Source organism: Opisthorchis viverrini, assembly GCF_000715545.1.
Source record: "Opisthorchis viverrini unplaced genomic scaffold opera_v5_747, whole genome shotgun sequence".
Taxonomy (NCBI): Eukaryota; Metazoa; Platyhelminthes; class Trematoda; order Opisthorchiida; family Opisthorchiidae; genus Opisthorchis; species Opisthorchis viverrini.
The window spans coordinates 36,574-56,575 of record NW_008752410.1 but is presented as its reverse complement, the minus strand read 5'-3'; the positions used below and the strand labels follow the sequence as shown (position 1 = coordinate 56,575).

At 44.3% G+C, this 20,002-nt stretch overlaps 2 protein-coding genes across 2 annotated transcripts in view; one reads left to right on the top strand and one right to left on the bottom strand.

Annotated features, from left to right (window-relative positions):
- Positions 1-2,964: 2,964 nt before the first annotated feature.
- T265_12048 (hypothetical protein) lies at positions 2,965-5,855 on the top strand (the record flags this gene model as incomplete). Its single annotated transcript, XM_009178962.1, has 5 exons — positions 2,965-3,283; positions 3,436-3,669; positions 4,683-4,880; positions 5,244-5,397; positions 5,486-5,855. The coding sequence occupies 5 exons, from the start codon at positions 3,011-3,013 to the stop codon at positions 5,791-5,793; spliced, it is 1,167 nt and encodes a 388-aa protein (XP_009177226.1).
- A 1,002-nt stretch (positions 5,856-6,857) lies between these two features.
- The window catches only part of T265_12047 (hypothetical protein), a gene marked incomplete at both ends in the record, with an annotated part of 19,103 nt that continues 5,958 nt past the window's right edge, over positions 6,858-20,002 (bottom strand). The window contains one exon of the mRNA XM_009178961.1: positions 6,858-6,975. Coding sequence (XP_009177225.1) covers positions 6,858-6,975 — 118 coding nt within the window. The remainder of the gene's footprint in view (positions 6,976-20,002) is intronic.

Here is a 20,002-nt window from a genome sequence, read left to right as displayed (position 1 = left end):
AACCGTGAGTCGATAAATTTGACTGTTTCGAATTGTCTGTGGAGGGCTTTACACTTCGGGTTGCTTTTGACACAACAGTGGAAAATTGATTCCAACAGCCACAGTTTTGAATGGCCTTTAATTGCTTCATATTGTTGAGTCAGGTTGTCTATTTGGAGGCCCGTTTGACATCTGGATTAGTTTTTACGCCCGAAGTCCACTGGGCCCAATTTTCCACTGGATATCACAGTTCTACTGAAATGTCAAACCTCGACATATACTGCTCACTCATATGCAGATAGACGAAAAGCAAAAATGATGACTAGGCTACACAATTTTATGGTAGGCTTGCGGAAAGACAGACAATTCGGCGGTCAATGTGCGCAGTGAGCTTGTGCCGCAGACAGTCAGTGCTTCGGAATTCGACATTAGGCGATAAAGCAGGAACTGATATGAATAGAGGATGAACAGTCAAGTGAAAGCACAGACGATAAGAAATAACGTCTCTGGTAAAACAGTATGACACGGTTTCACAGTGCAGCGATATAGAAACCGGGGCAAGCTGTGATGCGGTCGTTGGTTTTTCTCACCCACAATGTTGATGATAAATGTTGATGAATACATTGACAAAACTGAGTACTTGTTGTTTCGGCTGTTATGCTAGTTTGGACACAGACCTGATATCAAAGTAGGTAGGTGCCGGTAGAACATCATCGAGATTTTGGTGTGCAGGCAGTTCGTCTGTGACTGGCGAGTGGAAATGCGTTCTTCTCGACACAGTGCAACAGCCCCACTGATCTGAACTGGACACAACGAGCCCACAGAATTTGCCCTAGTGAATAATTTCAGATAGCTGAAACCGATCCGAATGGCCCTCAATAACCGGACAAGTGCGATAAACTGACATGACCGAGATGTGTGGATCTTACTCCTGGGATCAAAACATCCACGTTTCCGTGTCTACCGTGTATCCTGTGTCTAGCAAGTGTGGCACCACTGTTGAATCCCTAACCATCATCTGGCTTGTTTGTACACCATCTGTGCTGTCAGTTACCGNAACCGGACAAGTGCGATAAACTGACATGACCGAGATGTGTGGATCTTACTCCTGGGATCAAAACATCCACGTTTCCGTGTCTACCGTGTATCCTGTGTCTAGCAAGTGTGGCACCACTGTTGAATCCCTAACCATCATCTGGCTTGTTTGTACACCATCTGTGCTGATCAGTTACCGTCGGCATTCCCCGACTGTCTTTCCCAACGTGAACTGCCTTGTAGTCATTCCGTTTCACTTATTATTCCCGGTCCCCTTTCCTATCTACTGGGTGGGGGGAGAGTTCGTCAAACAGTGCCAGTTCTGCACAAAACGGTTTCCTCCTGTGGACTGTAACTACAAACTTGCTGCTATTTAACGCTCTATAATCAGTTCACCTGTCCCTGTTATGTATTGAGTGACCGTCGGGTCAGTCCATTTTGTATTGGACTGGTGCACTTCTCTCTCGCGACCTAATCGTCCGCTTTATCCGAGTCTTTTACTTGGTTTCAACTCGGACTGTCCTTGAGTAGACCTCTTCTTTGTGCAATACACTTACGTGGCTACCCACTGATGAAACACATCTGGCCTTGGGATGTGTCAGCAAGCAGTTCCTCTCGATCGGCAACAGTTTCCAAATGTTCACCGCTCCTATGTATCATACAGAGGTGAGTATTTGTGTGACTGGAGCGGTCCATATATATACATGCTCAGCTGAATGTCATGATCTAGGATAATCCCACTCTTGGTTAGAAATTTGCTAACGCTGTGCAGCTTCAAACTGAGGGCTTGTTGCACAATAGACCAAAAATTTCAATTCAAAATGGATTAACCAAACGTGGTTTGTTTCTCAAGGTGGTCAATCCGCAGGAAGGGATTCCTATATTTGTCTTCTAGCTGATCTATTTCCTACTTGTTTGTTAGGTGGATTCCAGTGGCCAAATTCCATTTATTGAATTGTTAGTTGGTCAACGGGCACAACTGCATGTATGGACAACACCTTTGGACGATTTCCCAGATGTGAGAAGCAGTCTAGCCTTGATCGTGATGATAACCATAGAACATAGATTATGTGATCAATATGTGACCTTTCAGTCTGTTGTTGAGAGGAAGAGTTCTTCGACCCGAAAGTCCAGAAACATATGGGAATAAATATCTGCAGAATAAGCACTCCATTTTCACTTTTTACAGGAGACTCGATTAAATCCAGGTGAATCTTTCATTTACGGTAGTCCGCTCCATCTGAATTTGCTGCACCAGGCCACCTCGTGTTTCAGCTGACACTATATTCGACATATCGTAATACGTCGTTGTCCAGACGTGACACACTACTCATAGCGTTGCCGGAAACCATGAACCTAATATTTTACCTGAAACCAAATTAGAAAGAGTTCGAGAAATACTCTCATTAGCACAGGACTTTGGTTTTGACAGCAGGCCTAACTGAATCAAGATGAATGTTTCATTTGTGATGGATCGCTTCAACTGAAGCGGACAGGCAACTAGTCGGATTACGCGGTACTTACGAAAGGCATTGATTGGGTCTAGTCTGAACATCAGAAACCGGCAAAGACAGGTACCCCAATAAACTACTCGTCAGCAAATCAGAAATTGGCGTGCTTTTTTGTGTTGCTTCATCAATACCTAGTCGATTCAATGGGTCATGCCTAGGAAAGATCAACAAGACGGTAGCTCAAATATGGGCTTGAAGTAGATGTGAAGGATGCGAATCAGTAATTAGTCCCATTGGGTGGCGTGCGGACATTTTACCACTCCAATACGTGGAAAAAATAGGCCTGCTCATTGGTCAGTCAAAACACCCGGAATTCACCAATTAGAATAAGGACAACCAAGGCCGCGAACACCAATTGGAGGGTTGGTATATAAAAGGGTGGGAGCGAGTGCCAGCAGGCAGTCGCTGCTATCGCTGTTTCTGTCGTTGGTGTGGTCGTCGCTATTGTTGTTCATAGTGCTACTGCTGCTTTTACTGCCAACGTGATGGTCAGTGGTAACGAACAGAGTGTACCAGTTCAGTTGGATGGACGAACATTGGAGCAAAGTCAGAGAGACTTGTTGTCGAGGCTGCGCCATAGGTTTGGTCGGCGGACCTCGAGTGAGAGGAGTGCAGTCGGGCAACCAGAGGAAAAACCAGTTCAAGTCAGTGTCCAAACCCCGACGTGGAGTGATGAAGTGAACCGTTGGATTGATGCAATCCACGATAGGTGGGACAGTGAAATGAGACGTCTGCAAAACAGCATGTTTTCTTTGGTGGTAAGTTTGCGAACCACGTTATAGATTACGTGTGTGAAGTTGCGAACAGTGTGTATGTTCCGAATAGCTGCTGAGTCTGTGTGTTGAATTGGCGGCTATTCTGGCAAGACACGAAAATGCCATTGTCATATGTGTTCCGTTGGACTCTTCAGCCGATGGACTTGTTTGGCATTGGTGGGCAGGATTTGTTCGCGCCTCCTGGTGGCATTCGGTCAATCCTGGATCGTATGGATCGTCAAATGCGTGCACTGGCCCGCCATGTGGAGGAGGAAGCGCAACGAGCTGCATTGCCAGACAACACGAATTTCGGAGCTCTAATTCCACGTGTTGAAGACGGTTTGCTTGATTGGCTCAACAATGCTTATCAACTCGGTGAAGATGGTCGAGTAAGTTGATTTGATTGCCTGTGTCGTGAATCAAAGAGTTGAAGATATTTTCTCGATGTAATGGTTGCAGTAGAGCTTTAAATCGAGGCTCGTTGGCCTCCGCTGTGTTGAATACTTATTGCCTAATGAACAGAATGGGAACTCAGTTAATGTAGTTCTAGCCGCAGGGTTCGTTTCCAAGAGGTGGTTTAGCTAGTCGGTCACCTGAATGGCGTGTGTGAGATCCAATCATCCTTGCCTTCTTCATGCTTCGACCTCGCTTTGTGTACGCAAGACTATGCGAGTGCGGATGAACCCTTTAACTGAAATCGCTATGGGCCAGTTAAATTGGACTGCAATGTGTTTTTAGTGTTCTTCCGTGTTTCCTGTAAGGACAGCAGTCACTGGGAGGTTAGCTTGCGACGTCATCCTTCCACTAGGATTCGGAAGACCAGACGGTGCTTTAGAGATTCCAGGTGGTTGATCCCTACCCAAACAGTGATGGGGTGCGAGGAATCCTTCTCTCTTCTCGAAGGTGCACTCTGACATCAGATCTTCGTCCGCATGGAGTGTATATTAGCCGACACCGGCTTGTGCCAACAATGATATGGTGCATTGGTGATTAATTCGATGGACGAGTTGGAATCTCCCCTTCGTGGTTGGGATCCGTACAATACGGTCTAGCACCGTTGCGAACACCATAGGACATGGTGCGGAATTCGAACTGGTGGTGGACATATCACTGGTTCCCATTTGAAATGCCTAGCTAGATTTTGCCTGTTCTCTGTCAGGTTTACAGTGTGTCGTACTTTTGCCAATGTCATTGTCGTTTGGTTACTCCAACATGAAACATGCATGTGCTTAGTTCGGTGCTGCTCCAATTTGTGTACACTTTGTTCTTGGTCATTTGCTTAGATCGTAGGGTCTTTTAAGGAAAGATCCTACACCATCATCTTATATGCAAGGCTTTTAGTTGCTCGTCGGTGTGTAGTTCGTCTGGCTGCAACTCTCCAGTTTGTTGCATTTCTCCACAGGTCCACTTCAAGGTTCGGTTCGATCTGCAGGGATATGGACCAGATGATGTTCAGGTGTCCACCTCCGATAACTGCGTGAGTGTACACGCAAAGAAGGTTGTTCAAACCGACCAGGGTTCAAGCACTCGCGAGTATTCGCGCACACTCTACTTACCTGAGTCGATTGACAGGGATCACTTGGAGTGTCATCTTACTCAAGTGAGTTTCTGTTGCTTTGACTGGTAGGCCAAGTTGTGGATTATCTCATGCCCGATATGATTGCATGCTATGATAATCCAACTGTCCATGACAGTTAGCGGTCGGATTTGACCGACGTTTTTGGGTTGATCGCGTCAACTGAGGAGGCGTTCTGGGCATTGCTCACGAGCCCATTGATTTCTTTCCACGAAGCGAGAGACTATGCCATATTGTAACTGTTTTTCGTATCTTCTTGGGTTTGTGACTGTGGTTCATTGAGAACATCATGAACGAGAGATTCAGCTGTGTTTTAGGCGAGTCTCTCGCTGGACCAGATCTGTTTTCACATGGATGTATTTCGCTAATTGGTAATGTTCGTTTTAGGATGGTGTGTTGACCGTGGAAGCTCCAGTGAAGACCGCGGACTACAAGTCGATTACTTTCGATCGCAATCGTCAGTTAGGCATCAAGCCACGCACGGAGGCCGAAGAGGAACAACAACAAAAATCTGGAAACGCATTAGCGATTCAACCGACCGGTAAGCTGTTTGTGATTCGCATGGTCTTTTATTCGTTAGCTGTACTTGCGTGACTCGTTTGACGGTGTCGTATGCTTTTGCTTCGTAGGTGTTCTCGGCCCGACTGTTGTGAAGGACGAGAAGTCTGGCGGCGAGAAGTTGCATGTGGAGATCCCAGTGGACCCAGAGTTCTCAGCCGACGATTTGTGCGTGCGTGTGGACGGGAAGCGTGTTGTGTTGTCGGGCCGAAAGGAAGTTGTGGACGAGACGGGGAAGTCGAAAAGCGTTTTGGTGAAGGAATTTTCGCGCTCATATGATGTGCCGGAGACAGTGGACGCGTTCTCAGTGAATGCTGAACTTCGAGGAGGCAAGCTTTTGGTTGAAGCGCCATTGTTGTGCCCTGCCGCCTCGAAGTAGACCGGTTGGATTGGATTCTGTTTGTCATTTGCTTGATTACGCAATACATATGAGTGTATTAGCTCACAGTTTGTTGTTGCTTCTTGCGTTCGATTCGGGTGAAATGGCAATTGTCCGGGGGATGGGATGTATTGTCCACGAGGGAGTGTGACCTGACCTGGCAGTAGGTGTTGTTGGGTTGAGTAGCATAGGACGAGTTTTTGGCGAGATACATGACCTGACCTGGCAGTAGGTGTTGTTGGGTTGAGTAGCATAGGACGAGATTTTGGTGGGGCGAGATACATGTGGGGAATCGTGTTTTCTCTTTTGATGCGGTTTCCTTTTTCCAGGTCTCCATGAGTGCCAATAACATTATTGGTTTTCGCAGTGCTGTATGCCTGCCAAATCGGTTTTCGTGATCAATACCACATATGGTGTATGCCATCAGACAAACTAGTCCCACTGCACTGCTGATTGGACTCTCACAGGGGAACAAGAGGATGATGAGCATGTGCTGGAATCACTTATCAAAATCATTCTTGGTATGCGTGAGATAAACGCGATTTATCTGTGGACCAGGCGTCACGCATTCCACATGTACCTGGTCCGGTGTAGGAGACAACGATAACGCCACGTTCTCTCGAATCCCTCGTGCAACAGCTGGTACATTTCAGAAATAAGCTGTGGAATGGACTAGACGTGACACAAATTTTTTGAAAAGTCAAAATCTTTCCACTATGAACTAGAGAGTCGGTGCGATCCACTTAGGTCATCCGCCTAAACCAGATTTGTACGCAAACGTTAGTATTGGGCGGAAGATGTGGAGTCGTTTACATTTCACCCGTGACAGAAAGTAACTCAACAGATGGCTTTCCATTCTCACCAGAATTTTTACATGATTGCCAACCCGTTCGCATTCCAGATATATCACGATGAGTGCCACAGGGTGAGGATCCTTCAGTTGAACATGAGACGCACAAAGCCACTTGACTATTGCCACTCCAGTAACGCAAAGCATATTTGATCACATACTCGTTGAAAAATATGCGACAGCCCAAAACCGGTTTCACCCTTTTTGAGGTTTATCAAGTAGGAGCAGTCCCCGTTTTCCCGTCAACCCTATGTTCTAATTGAATCCAAATTGCACAACAAGCGCGAACTAGACACATCTGCCCACCAATAGGGTTTTCACGGTAGGCGAACCTGAAACAGCGTATAGGGGAATACCGGTCGTTGGCTGTTGGAGACATTTCAGCAACCTTGCTTTAAATGCGTTAGCTCCATAAATTTCATTGCGATTTCTCTATTATCCACCAACATGATCGTGAGGCGACCCGATGCAGCGCATTCAGTTGTAGAAATCAACCACCACCATCACCACTAAAGAGGGAGAGATTTACCTGGATTCATAAATTTTATTGCGAGTTTTCGTCATTTTGGATAGATTGCGGGTTCATCCCAAGGCGCTATTCCCCCATCCAATTTCGATCGGATTTGTGCACAGGCTCTGACCGACCCGCAGACCCAAATGGAGCACATATCAGAATTTGACACCATGGGCATAATTACGATAATTACGTGTAGCCATATGACATACGGACAAGATTCTGACAACCTTGACCCCGTGGAACTCGGGTATATTTGAAGCCATTCGAAAGATTCAAAATTTGATTTCGACCCATTGAGAGTAATCTGATCGGAAGTGGCTTGTTTTGTCTGACTGAATCGCTAATCTGTTATATCTGCCCTCTGTTCTCTCCTCAGTGGTAAGTGCCGGAAGAAGACTGACCAAAAGGAATACAACAGCGTTATTTCGAACAAGTGAGTGTGAGAGCTTGAGTGCGGAAATACAACGACCTCAAGCTATCATACTGGAGGGACACTGTCTGACCTTGCTCAATGCTGACTCACTGTATGGCTTAGATACAGGGATGTAAAGCGCTGCATATTGAGGGGGAGTTGTCTGTCTGGTCCCATGGAGTTAAGGATTTCAGTAGATTTTGGGTGTTGAGTAGTTACCTCCAGGAATCTGACCTTCCTGATATGGTTACGCGACCGGTTGCATATAAGCGAAATATCCCTTTTTAGTGTTGTGCCCCACTCAATACCATAACCGGAGTATGTAAACATGATGTTGATAGCCTAGTTTGGTAGGTGTTCATTGTTAGACCAAGCCGTCTTCGGCACCGTTAATTCCGGGTCTCTAATGCGAACTGAAATGGTGACGACTCAGTGAAGTCATTCAGCTAGTCCGCTGTGTACATCTTGAAGTTGACAAGTCAATCGCCACGTCTTTTGATTTACCTGGTAAAATGGCTTTCGTGACGCGCCTCAGGCTGTAACTGCGTTTCACTATGACCATGATTGAATTGCCTTTCTATTTGGTTCGTTAGTATGCGCTTCCGGATCATCGTGTCACATCGAACAAAGCCAACGAACACCCGCACACAGTTGGTAATTCCAGATTCCAGCTGCGATGTGTATCCTCCATAGCGCCCTGTTCCCGGTTTAAGACAGAGGGAATTAGAAACAAATGTGGACAAGATAGGGTAGTTCCGAACTCACGAGCACGCCAAACTTGTGGCTCTCAACTATACCGTCAGTTCCAGTGGATACAACTGAGCAGTTGAGTCTAATGCGGTCATCTGGTGGTCCGCAGCTTCAAGAGACGCATCTTAGGCATGCATATATGATAAGCTAGTGTTAGCCGTCAGTCAGATGTGTCTGCATAACGATGGTGACGGATAATCACCATTGGAGCGTTAATGTGACAATCATAGATTTATACATGAAGAACACGCATGCAGAACATACTAGAACACATTAAAATTCAACTCATATCTAAATGGTACGATATGATACAACATGTACAAAGTAGATTTCACTTAGCAACGGGAATAGTGGACAGACTGGCAATCAAAGCAGAGCCTCCCGAACGGCACAACTTACAGCCCATTTTGCTCGAGGCAACGGAACCAACTAATCTATTGCATTTGTTGTGTACTAAAGCCCATCCGTTGATCCACACTATTCGCACCCCTGGCACAGACGTATGGCCACCTAGTGTAACCAACTATACAACGAAGTTCACAGAAAGTCACTTCTGACATCATCGTGGGTTCAACGCAGCGAACCGACGGTGTAATACTGTGGCGCTTTTCTCACACTGATGGAAATAGCCCCCTAGTCGAATCCAATGGCGTCCGTTTCTGTTAGACTGAGGACTCCACTATTAATAGCACGAATGCACAGCACATCCACGTGGTATTCCGTAGTTCTCCAATTTTTCTACTTTATTCGGGCCCAGTGGACTTCGGGCGTAAAAACTAATCCAGATGTCAAACGGGCCTCCAAATAGACAACCTGACTCAACAATATGAAGCAATTAAAGGCCATTCAAAACTGTGGCTGTTGGAATCAATTTTCCACTGTTGTGTCAAAAGCAACCCGAAGTGTAAAGCCCTCCACAGACAATTCGAAACAGTCAAATTTATCGACTCACGGTTTATGAATTCTGCCGCACATATCGTGGAATATCGTACAGTCCCTTGTAAATGAGAAAAAATATCTCACCCCACAGCAATCGCGTCAATACCTAGCACAAGTCTCAAATCACAAAAACGCAGAGTGACTACGACACTATACAACATAAAAAGATGTTGTAAAAGACCACAGTTGTTCAGCTATTTGTACACGTGTTGGGTGAGCAAACGTAAACATAAAAAGCTAACTCCCAGTGTTTATCAAGTGACACAAAGACCATAAGTTCTGCCTCTTTTCCCGTAGCACCGTGCGATAATGCACTTTCCTAACCCCATATGTTTATTCTGATATATATATATATATATATATACTAGTACACATATACGCATTCATACTAACACCCATATAGTTACAATGGACATATCAACAACTAAATACAATCAAGTTCGCCCTTTCATTAATCCCCGAACTGAACTTTTAAAATTTGGCAAACAACTGTTCATTCAAGTAGAACGTAAGATTGACAGAACCTTGGGAACTGCACTTATCTGATGAGCCCCAAGAAGGACAAAACTAGTCGTGGGCTGTCAAAGAGTGAGTGGTATTCTTTGAGAGAAAACGTTTTTATATTCAATTCACACCGTACATTTTCGAAGGTGACCAATGAATAACGTCACAGCAAAATTTTCCTAGAAATATGGGATATATGCCTACCCGTAAGGAGATACCATTTTATGCGCATTTACGTTTGCAAACGAGAGCCGTATTGTATGCAAGCTTGACTGAATCCGGATACAACGTATACGCTGAATTCTCACTTGGAAACTATCAAAACCAGGACATGCAATCGAACTTCGATTGCATGTCTCGTTAATGAAGGAGTGCAAGTTAGCGATGGTGAGATTCCTACACAAGCGGTCTAGAAAAGCTTGGCTTGTGATCATAGCACAGTCACAATGCCATACGTGAGGTTTACAACACAACTTTTGTTTCTGAAACTTGCATCGTCCCTTACATCAAAGCACTTCATATGCTGTATAATCCCATGATCCCTTACGAGGGTCGTTAGTACTTCAGAAGCACATGACTGTTCTCATGTGGTCCAGTTTCTGGGAAAATATCCGGGCATAGACTCATCCAAGAGAATATAGCTTCTTACCGGCCATCCACGGCGTGGACAGTGGCTACAATTGGCGTTGCTGCAAAAGGTGAAGATGACAAATTCACTCACAGCTGTCCGATAATTACCAACTGCAGCTAACTTCACGGTGGATTGCCTTGACTGTCCAAGCCCATCCTACTATAGGTATATTATTTCACCGTAAATAAAGCCATACATTCATTTGAACTTGTATTCATTTTACACTTACTTATATACTTGCATTTATACCGTACCAATGACTCCATATATGACTAACGTCTGTAATTATAACCGTTCGCACGACCAACTACAACGGTGAAAATAGGTGGTATACTTGCAAGCATAATAATAAGTTGCAAATAGAGGAGTTCACGTAAGTCCACTGGAAATCCAGCGAATCTAATGACCATCGTCTTGGCGACAACCTCCGCGTCCTAAATAATCCAGAGTTCTGCGGGATGTCTTCACAACAGGACGATCGCTATCCACAGTTTCACACAAACCGGGCAAAGTCGTAGCCAGATCTATTGGTCAAAAACATCGAAATAGAATCACATTCATACAGATGAAGACAACCTGCGCTCGCCTGACGACCGGACTAGTATCGTCGATCGCTGCAATGTGAAACCATGTGACGATATTTTGCTGGAATGTGGTACGTCCGATTAGGCGTGTTTTCGTTGGGTTGTTTGTCCTTGATTCCTATTGGTTGTTTGTCTGTTGCTCCATGTGATCGCCTGATGAATTCGCTCGAATTGCTGTGTTTGAGGCAGGGCTCTCGGTTGACAGTCTCTCGCACTTCTCAGGACAGCCTAGGACTGGACTGCTGGTAGAGCTTCCGGGGTTGTCCATGTTGGTTGTGGGCATGTGACGCAGACGACCAGTGAAACAGAATCCGACACTAGGTCAGCATCTGCTTTGAATGTGCTAAGCTCGAGGCCTATAGGAACGGATAACAAATAACCTATCGAATGCACAATGAGAAAGAACGTCTCTGATCAAGACAGCATTGCATGCTTTCACGTTGCAACAACAACCAAACGTGGGCAAGTTAGGAGGTTGTCGTGCTACTCTTCTCCCATATAAATGCTGATGCATCTGTTCTGTTTCTTTTTTTTGACAGAGCTGAATACACTTCACTGGTTTGTACGTTTGTGTACACCTCTGATGCCGATGCAAGCGCTGCAGAACGTGCTACTCTTCTCCCATATAAATGCTGATGCATCTAGTCTGTTTCTTTTTTTTGACAGAGCTGAATACACTTCACTGGTTTGTACGTTTGTGTACACCTCTGATGCCGATGCAAGCGTCTGCAGAACGTCAACACTTTGAAGTCCAAAACTATTTGTATTGATCCTGTTAGATGACTTGCAAAGTCCGCGAGTATCAGCTGAACTCAGAGAGGCTACGAAATTTGTTCCATGGAATATTTGCCGATTCAATCATCATTCCTTCGACATTCGCCTTTATCATCATGGTCTGTGTAGGTGAAAGCAGTGCTCTGAAGCGATAACCCAAGGATAATCTGGAATTTGCGCAATTTTGTCTGAAATTGAGCCAACTGACATCGACCATCCAGGAAAGTCCGTCAACGTGAACTGACCGAGATTGGCCGGTATCATTAGGTGAACAACGGTGTGCGTGCCTTTGTACCTGTCTGCTTTACAATCTCTTCAACTTTTCTTGGAGGTGTAGTAATATTGCAGCCTCTCTATGAAAATTCACGTGACTGATATTACTTTTCGATCCGTGTACCCTTAGTGCCCGGTGGAAGCAAAAGAACTCGCCCAATCTGGCTGAAGCATGATAGTCAGTATCCAAATAAGTGATACCATGGATTGTGAGTCCTGGTGCACTGTGAAACTGGGTCTTTTCTCTGGTGCTGAGAAAACCAGTATGCAAGCAGATTGTGAGTATTGAATGAGATGAAATGAGGGAAAATTCCGTGAAAAGCACATGGCGTGCTGAGGCGCGCATTTTTAGGTAGACCGACGGTGAAAATCACTCAACGAATCAAACCATGCAGACGAAAAAATAGATCGAGTTGGTCCTCTAACATATCTTGCACTGCGGGTGAAACATGAGCAATGAACCGTATTCGGACTGCACTCGCCTAACCGATGCAGATAACTGGTCTGCCCAACGATTCGGCGTTTGGTCAGCCACTGCAATTTTAATGAGGCCAGGTTTGAGAGGCCTAATGCCTCGTCCAAATGTTCAGATTATTCAAGGAAGCACACTGTTCCGAATTCTTTCGACATTGCCGTCTTGTCGCGATACATGGTCGAGAGGATTAACTAGCAAATGAATCGTGTCCCCGGAGGTTGATATCACGGTGTTATCTGTGCCAGTACGTGGATCTCAGAAAAGCCTGGTCACGTTTCTACCACAGAGGATCAGTGGATCCGAGTGACCGTTCGATGCACCTTAATATATTGGTGATGGGCTCACACTCATTCACCTCCCAATCGTCTTTATTCTCTCCTTCCACATCAATTCTCTTAAATAATGAGAACGTTTTATTGAGCTTTGTGGCGCTTCTGGGGATCTTCAGTGTGTTTGTGAATTAGGCGTTTTTATGGAATCAGCAGTCGCATTGTTTGTGAGAAGTTCCCCCGTCGTGTACTTGAACGACACATACCCAAATGCGACTAACTGCGGTCAAATAAGTTCGCATCTTTTGTCTCTTGATTTTATGTAGACGAATGTAGCAATCAACCCCAGACTTCTCACACAGAACTCTCTTCGACGCCACACAGACGGAAATCTGGTCAGGTAACGATGATTCTTCGTCTCAACCGTGTCCTCTGTCCTCAGGATTTGGTGAGTTTTATTCCGACGCCGTGTTCATTCCTTCGCGAGGTCCGCACGCTTTAGGCTTAGACGTATTATGTAAACTACACTGTAAGCACCATCTCTCTCTGTCTCCTGTTGTTTAGCACGTCTTGAGACGCAATATTCATCCCAAAACGCTCTCAGTCATGCTGCCTTACTAGAAGTGAATAGGGTAGCACGACGCTCCGTAAGTGCTATTCAAACTTTCGAAACATAGCTAAGCATTTTCCCATTAGTAACGAATACACCCTCACATGCTATTCACTTGAATATCTGGGTGCCACAATAGGTCACGGACGAGACCCGATAAAATATGTGGATGTTCCCTCTAGTCTCGGAGAGTGAGATGTCGGAACTTCATCCCACAATTCTACTGGCAAACGTGTGTCCTTTTTACTGATCCTTTCTTACTGTCCTTTCCCACCGTTCTCCAGAACGAATAAGGATTTTGTTTCCTAGGTGTTAATGCGAAACTCCGCTGAATATAGGTCATCATAATTTTCGTGGTTAGTTTCACCTGCAAACAAAAGATGTTTTGCACACCAGCCACACTGAATACAAATGCAACGTTTTTGCAACGCATTCTCAGTTGCAATAGAATCACAATCGGGCTATTTTTCCGGAGCTGGATTTTCCGCCTCGTTAATGCCCATTAGTGGATGAGTCCGTGGTAGACAGCAATGGTTTGATTTCTACACAGGAAAATTATCGGAGTGAGGCAATGTTGGGTTCAGGAAAGTCATAGGGACGACCTAGTGGTTCAGGATATACTTGCTGTTCCTTCAAATACGGTGACTCACATCCTTCTTCATATGCTCGGTAGGCACCAGATTCTCCAATGGGTTGTCAATACCTTAGTAGTAACACGTGGCTACTCACAAGTAGGCAAGGACCAGGAAAAATCCAGCGGATATGTTAATCGAAGAGAAATCCGCTTTCTACCGGCGTAATGAGCTCCTTCTTGGACGAAGTTGATAGGGGCATGCATTGGCCGGCTAACCACACCATACTACAAGTGTGTGTACGTAACCATAAAATTTTACTTCTTGATCCACCCGAATATTCCCTTTGCTATGACCATATCTATAACTACCATCTATAACCATGGGTGTTGGTATGAATAGTCATAACGTTGGGTCTGACTACAGGTTGTATGGAGGAGTTCACTAAAGTCCGCCTCGATGGCGGCCGCCTGAAATCCAGCGAGCCAAGTAGACGTGGTCCTAACGACAAATTCGGTGTTCGAAATAATTCACATTGTTCTACGAATGTTTTTCCTAGAATGGTAAGTAGTATCCATGACCTCATCCAGATGGAAGGGGAATGTAATCAGTCTTAGTCACCAAAATCGTCAGATTGAATTCAAATTCACAGAGAACAGGAGAGAATAGCAGAGGAGAAGCTGAGATCGCTGGTCGCTAAACTGTGAAGCCATGTGACCATCATCAATAGGTTTTGATGAGGAATGTGATCTGTCCAGTGAGGCTTGCTTGCATTGGACTGGCTGTCTTCGGTAGGTCTCTAGTTGTTGCTACGTCGTTTCATGTGAAGTAGCATTTACACACTGAACAGCACGTCGGTCATATTATACCAATTGTCCTTGGAAGATTCTTGTGAGAACCTACGATTTAACCGTTGACAAAGTTGCTAAATTGTCCATGCCACCAATGAGACATGGTCTGACACTAGGTCAACGGCCGGCATGAGAGTAGCATTTACACACTGAACAGCACGTCGGTCATATTATACCAATTGTCCTTGGAAGATTCTTGTGAGAACCTACGATTTAACCGTTGACAAAGTTGCTAAATTGTCCATGCCACCAATGAGACATGGTCTGACACTAGGTCAACGGCCGGCATGAGTGCGACATCGGAAACCAATGGGAATCAAGGACGAACAGCAATGTGAAAACAACAGATGAGAAACAAGCTTCTATGTGAAAACATTTGATGAGAGCTAAAGTTCCAAATGAAAATAACACCACGTGCTTTCATACTGCAGCGATAGACAAAGCTGGGCCAGTTATGTGGTCTCTTTCTTCTGCCGGGTAAATGTTGATCAATTCAGTCTGTTTTTTGTTGTTGACGAACCTGATTCCATTGTTGCCTTTAGTGGTGTGCACTTTTGGGATGCAGACGTGATGTGACCGAGAGCGCCTCAGCAAACCATCAACATTTTGAGGTGAAAGACGATCGGTGTTTCCGGTTGTTAGTGTGTTCGTGGCGGCAGTCAAATGCATATCGAGGATCTATGAGTTACCCGAATATCCACTGCGTCCGAATTTAGCCCGTGTGGATCTCCCCATCATGTCATCATACGGTGAGTAGATCATATCCTGATGGTTGTCCACAAACAACTAGCCCAGCATAGTATACGAGATGTTGACTGAAAGAGATCATTTTCTCAGTGTAAATGAGGGACTCGGTCCATTACATTACAAGACTAGGTTGATGGGAATCCGGTGACCACGGCCATCTGAAGAGACGCGAGAAAGACGAATTCGAAATTGTTTTTAAGTGTTTTCCTCAGTTTTACTGATTTATATTGTATTAAAATAAAAGCAAGTATTTTCCCTAAATTTCCGCTATATACACTATTTATGCTTGTAAAAATTTTGAGATGATATGAAGTAGGCTGTTCGGCTTGGTTGTTTCCATACAGCTGGCGTCAAATCATCCCGTCAAGTGAACAAGAGAGACGAGAGAGATGTTGAGTTTCAACAGAGCAAGAATTAGATATGTGGCCTCTGAAGACGAGTTTGCACACCAAATCCACATGCATATATAATTAACGGAATGGCAATTTATACGCGATACCGTTATATTGTGTTCTCTGAAGACAAAAGGGAGTTTTTCTGTTCNACACACTAAACACGCACGTGGATGTTTTGAGCTGAACAGAGACAAGCTGGTTGGCCTTGGCGTTTGCAAGCTTTTGGAGAGTGTTCATACGTGGAACGGTACACACCGGTTGTACGTCGACCTTTGCGAGGCCGCGCTGAATTGCGGGAAATACTCCCGCCAAACGAACGAGATAAACGAGAGATCCGGTTGGATTTTAACAGAGTGAGAATTACATGTGTAACCTCAGAATACGATTTTGAGCATTTTCCAGATCACTGCGAGCAACTATGCAGCACTGTGAATCAGTTCTGCTCTGCTTAATCAAACGGTCCATGTAAGATTTGTTCTTGGTATTGCCTGTTCGGTTTCTTATTAATGATGCCTTAGTATAATACGATTGAGAGTTCGCGTGCGAAATTGCAGCAATATCAGCTTGTATTATGTGTGAGATTTTCGGTCGCTTAGATTTTCATGCAGGTGATGTTGAACCTCTCTGTAAGTGGCTGGGTTGTTGTGAGCAGTTGTTCCAGTCACTTCGATAGTGTCAACAAAAGACTTGAGAAGGGGATTCTTTGGGCAGATTTTCCAGGTTGTCCTCGGTTTTAGAATGCTGAGAGAACTAGAAAATGTCTAAGTTGACGCAGTCTGGATGGAAGTAGGTTTTGTCACAGGAACATTCAAAACTCGTCCTGACGGCTTGTTTCAAAGAGAGCATTCCGCACTTTGACTCGAATGTGTCGTTCAATGGTGTGTCGATGAATGATGATTGTCTTCGAACTTCAACGGAATGAATTCACTGAAAGACCATCGTTGAAATCAATATCGCTTGACTGTTCTAGCTGTTGTAACCTATAGTATTGGATGCCCATGTTACCGGGTTCCTAGAGAATCATAATTGTTCTCTTTTCTCGAAAACCTGAACGCCAGTGCTCAAGGTTAGGTTATTCATACGTCGAAACCCATCTATGATCAAATATTTCGGTACTGTTGTGCGCAAACCCTCACGGCGTAGACGCGCATTTTCTACCGTTTGACCTAACTGATCCGTTATCCGTTTTGATGTCGTTGTAAAACATTTCTTCCGGTTAATAACCTAAATACTGATGAGACAGTGCGAAATGCTGGGTCAATGGTGGTTTTAACAACGAATGAGGATAATTTTCAACCAAATAACAAACAACATGCTTTGAAATTATTTTTGAACTTTATGATGGTGAGGATCCTGTAGTCTATTATGGAGTAAATCAACGCCGCACTTTTCATCGCCCTCCTCGTTTTGCTTGGAGCGTTATCAGTCGGTCAGTATCGGGTTAACAACTCTGCATACCTTCACGTTAGCGGTACCGACATTACCGGTGTACTTACTGATCCCTATAGCAAGCGCATGCGTGTTTGTCGTCCTCAGATGTCACATCTGTTGCCACTACACAAAAACTGCGTAGATATCCCACCTGAAACCAGTGCACTCCGCACACATTCAAAACTTACAACGGTTGATTCAAGGGCGTTGGAAATTCGTCCCAAGGTCTTGTGGCACTTTTACACCTTATCCAGCTCCAGATATTTAGAACCAACCTCAACACACTTTCATAAAAACCTCGCCTATATTCAAGCCTTGAGAATGATTTAAAGCAGGCTTTGCACGCGGCGTGACGTATTACACGTGAAGCGACAACAATGACTGACCGACCACCGCAAGCTAATGTTACGATCTGTTTATTCGCTAGATGCTCTCGTTTGCACAGAACTTTGGCCTTAGCGAGTAACTCATCTGACTCAAGATAAATAGCCCCATTATTCTGATCTTCTTCAACTGAATGTCCTGTCATAGACCCTCCTCATGTATTAGTTGTACGATATACGAGCTATCGCAATAATTGTACAGACGTGGCACACTACTCATCAGGTCGCTGAAAACTCCCCAACTCTCAGTCTGTCATTCAAACAAACATCCGTTCACTTCCTCTCCAGATGAAAAATAAACGGAGGTTCATAAACAATGTGCATACAAGCACATCGTTTTGTCTGTGACATTTTTATTACCATTTTCTTTTGATTGGTTTACCGTTTTTTTTAACGTTTATAGCCAATAGAAGACATATCAAAAGGGATCCTTCTCTGATATCTGGTTTTAGTAGAAAGATGAGGGCACTTAACATGTTTGGTCGGCAGTTTGTCACGGTAATTGGTGCTTGGAGTGTTAATAGGGATTTTCAAGGTATCTAAGGTAGTCATCGTGCTGCACGCGAACGTTATTGGATGTGATGTGTTCGCGTAAACTGAATGAGCCGGAGTCTAATGAACCCTATGAAGTTCAGTGACCTACCGCTTTATGGATGAAGTGGTTGTGGGAGAATGAACCCATGAAAATGAGAAACCCCTGTGTTTCATGCAGTTCTGGACTGTCATGCATATCGAATATCAAATGAATCATTTTTTAGCTACTTACGATATTTCAGTAGCTGAGCGAGTGAATAAATAAGCCTATCATCGGAGGCGATTTCGGTCTCTAGATTTCCCGGTTTCGTATCGGAGCTCCGCAACGTAGCGTCATGGTGAAAGGTTAGTTGATTAAGTGGCATCGACCAAGTATAACGTTCTTTTTCAGCATAGTTGAGCCCGTAACCAACTTTGTACACCTGCGTTCATCGTTCCTTGATCCATTCGTCAAATACATGAGACGTAAAACTGTTTCCCTTTGATTCGTTTACAAAGAAACAAGTGTGTCAGTCTTCTTTAATTTCTGTATTGACGGTGTGATTTTGATGCAGTAAGGTGTCTTGGCATCCTGCGAAGTTGTCTACATTTACCATTGCCTCACTTTACTGCCGTCGATATCATTCTAGGTGTACCGAACAGTAAATGCCCCATGGTCTCAATCAATCGCGCTCGTTCCTTCTTCTTGCTTGGGCTATTTGCCGCAAACTTTTCCAAGTGGACCGATTTCCTTCTTGATATTTACATATGGGAATCAGTCATAGATGGTCGTGCAAGTTCATTTTCCGATAGAAAATATATTTTAAGTTTTTTCCACTAGTGATTCTCACGGTTGTTGCTTCCAGTTTTAGTTTATAATCCTGGTCTTTTTTATGACCTATTTTTTCTTTTGATTTTGAGATAGTTCCCCATCGGGTTTTGGTATTGCGTTATTCCATGTTGACTGAATGGTCATTGAGTTTTTCCTAAATATCCTGAAATTACGGAAGAATAGTTATTCACTCTCCAAAGTGCTTGGACAGAGTAGTCGAGTTTTGCATACTACGCAACCTTCAAATAAAATTTCTTCGGTAGACGTACCCTTGAAAAAATTTCGTTTAGTCGTTTCTGTACCTTTCTTTTGCTTCCACTATGATATTGCGTATGTCGTGAATTGCATGGACATTTTTCTCTGAATACGCACAAACTACAAAACCGCGCATTTGTACAAGTACACAAAAGACAAACGCGATCACGTGCTTCCACCTTTTCGTCTGATTTTGCTGGTGCTTGCAGCGGGCATTCGCGTGTTTCATGTACTAACTCTGAGACCAAACCGTTTTAGACTATCTTCAATTTTATTTGTGAGAACTGTTCAGAAGAAGATCTATGGACAACCATAACTGGCTGACCTAAGCCAACGATAAACTATCTTAAAAAGAACAGTTTTCATTGAGTCTGTTCCATTTGACCCTCTTCATTATTGTATACTTAACCCAGCATTATTTTTATTATTTTGATACACACCGTTGATTCCGCCTGCGAATCAACGGTGACCAGCAGTAGCTTTCCTTGTTTTCTGACTACTCATGAGTAACGTGACTCGCATCTGTTTATTATGACACCGTTTCGTTTCTTTGCTCGTTTTCCCCCTGTTTCGTCCCGGCTTAGGGTCTGTTTATGCCTCAGTAACTGATGTCAATACTTAATTTGCCCGTCCGTCATTGCT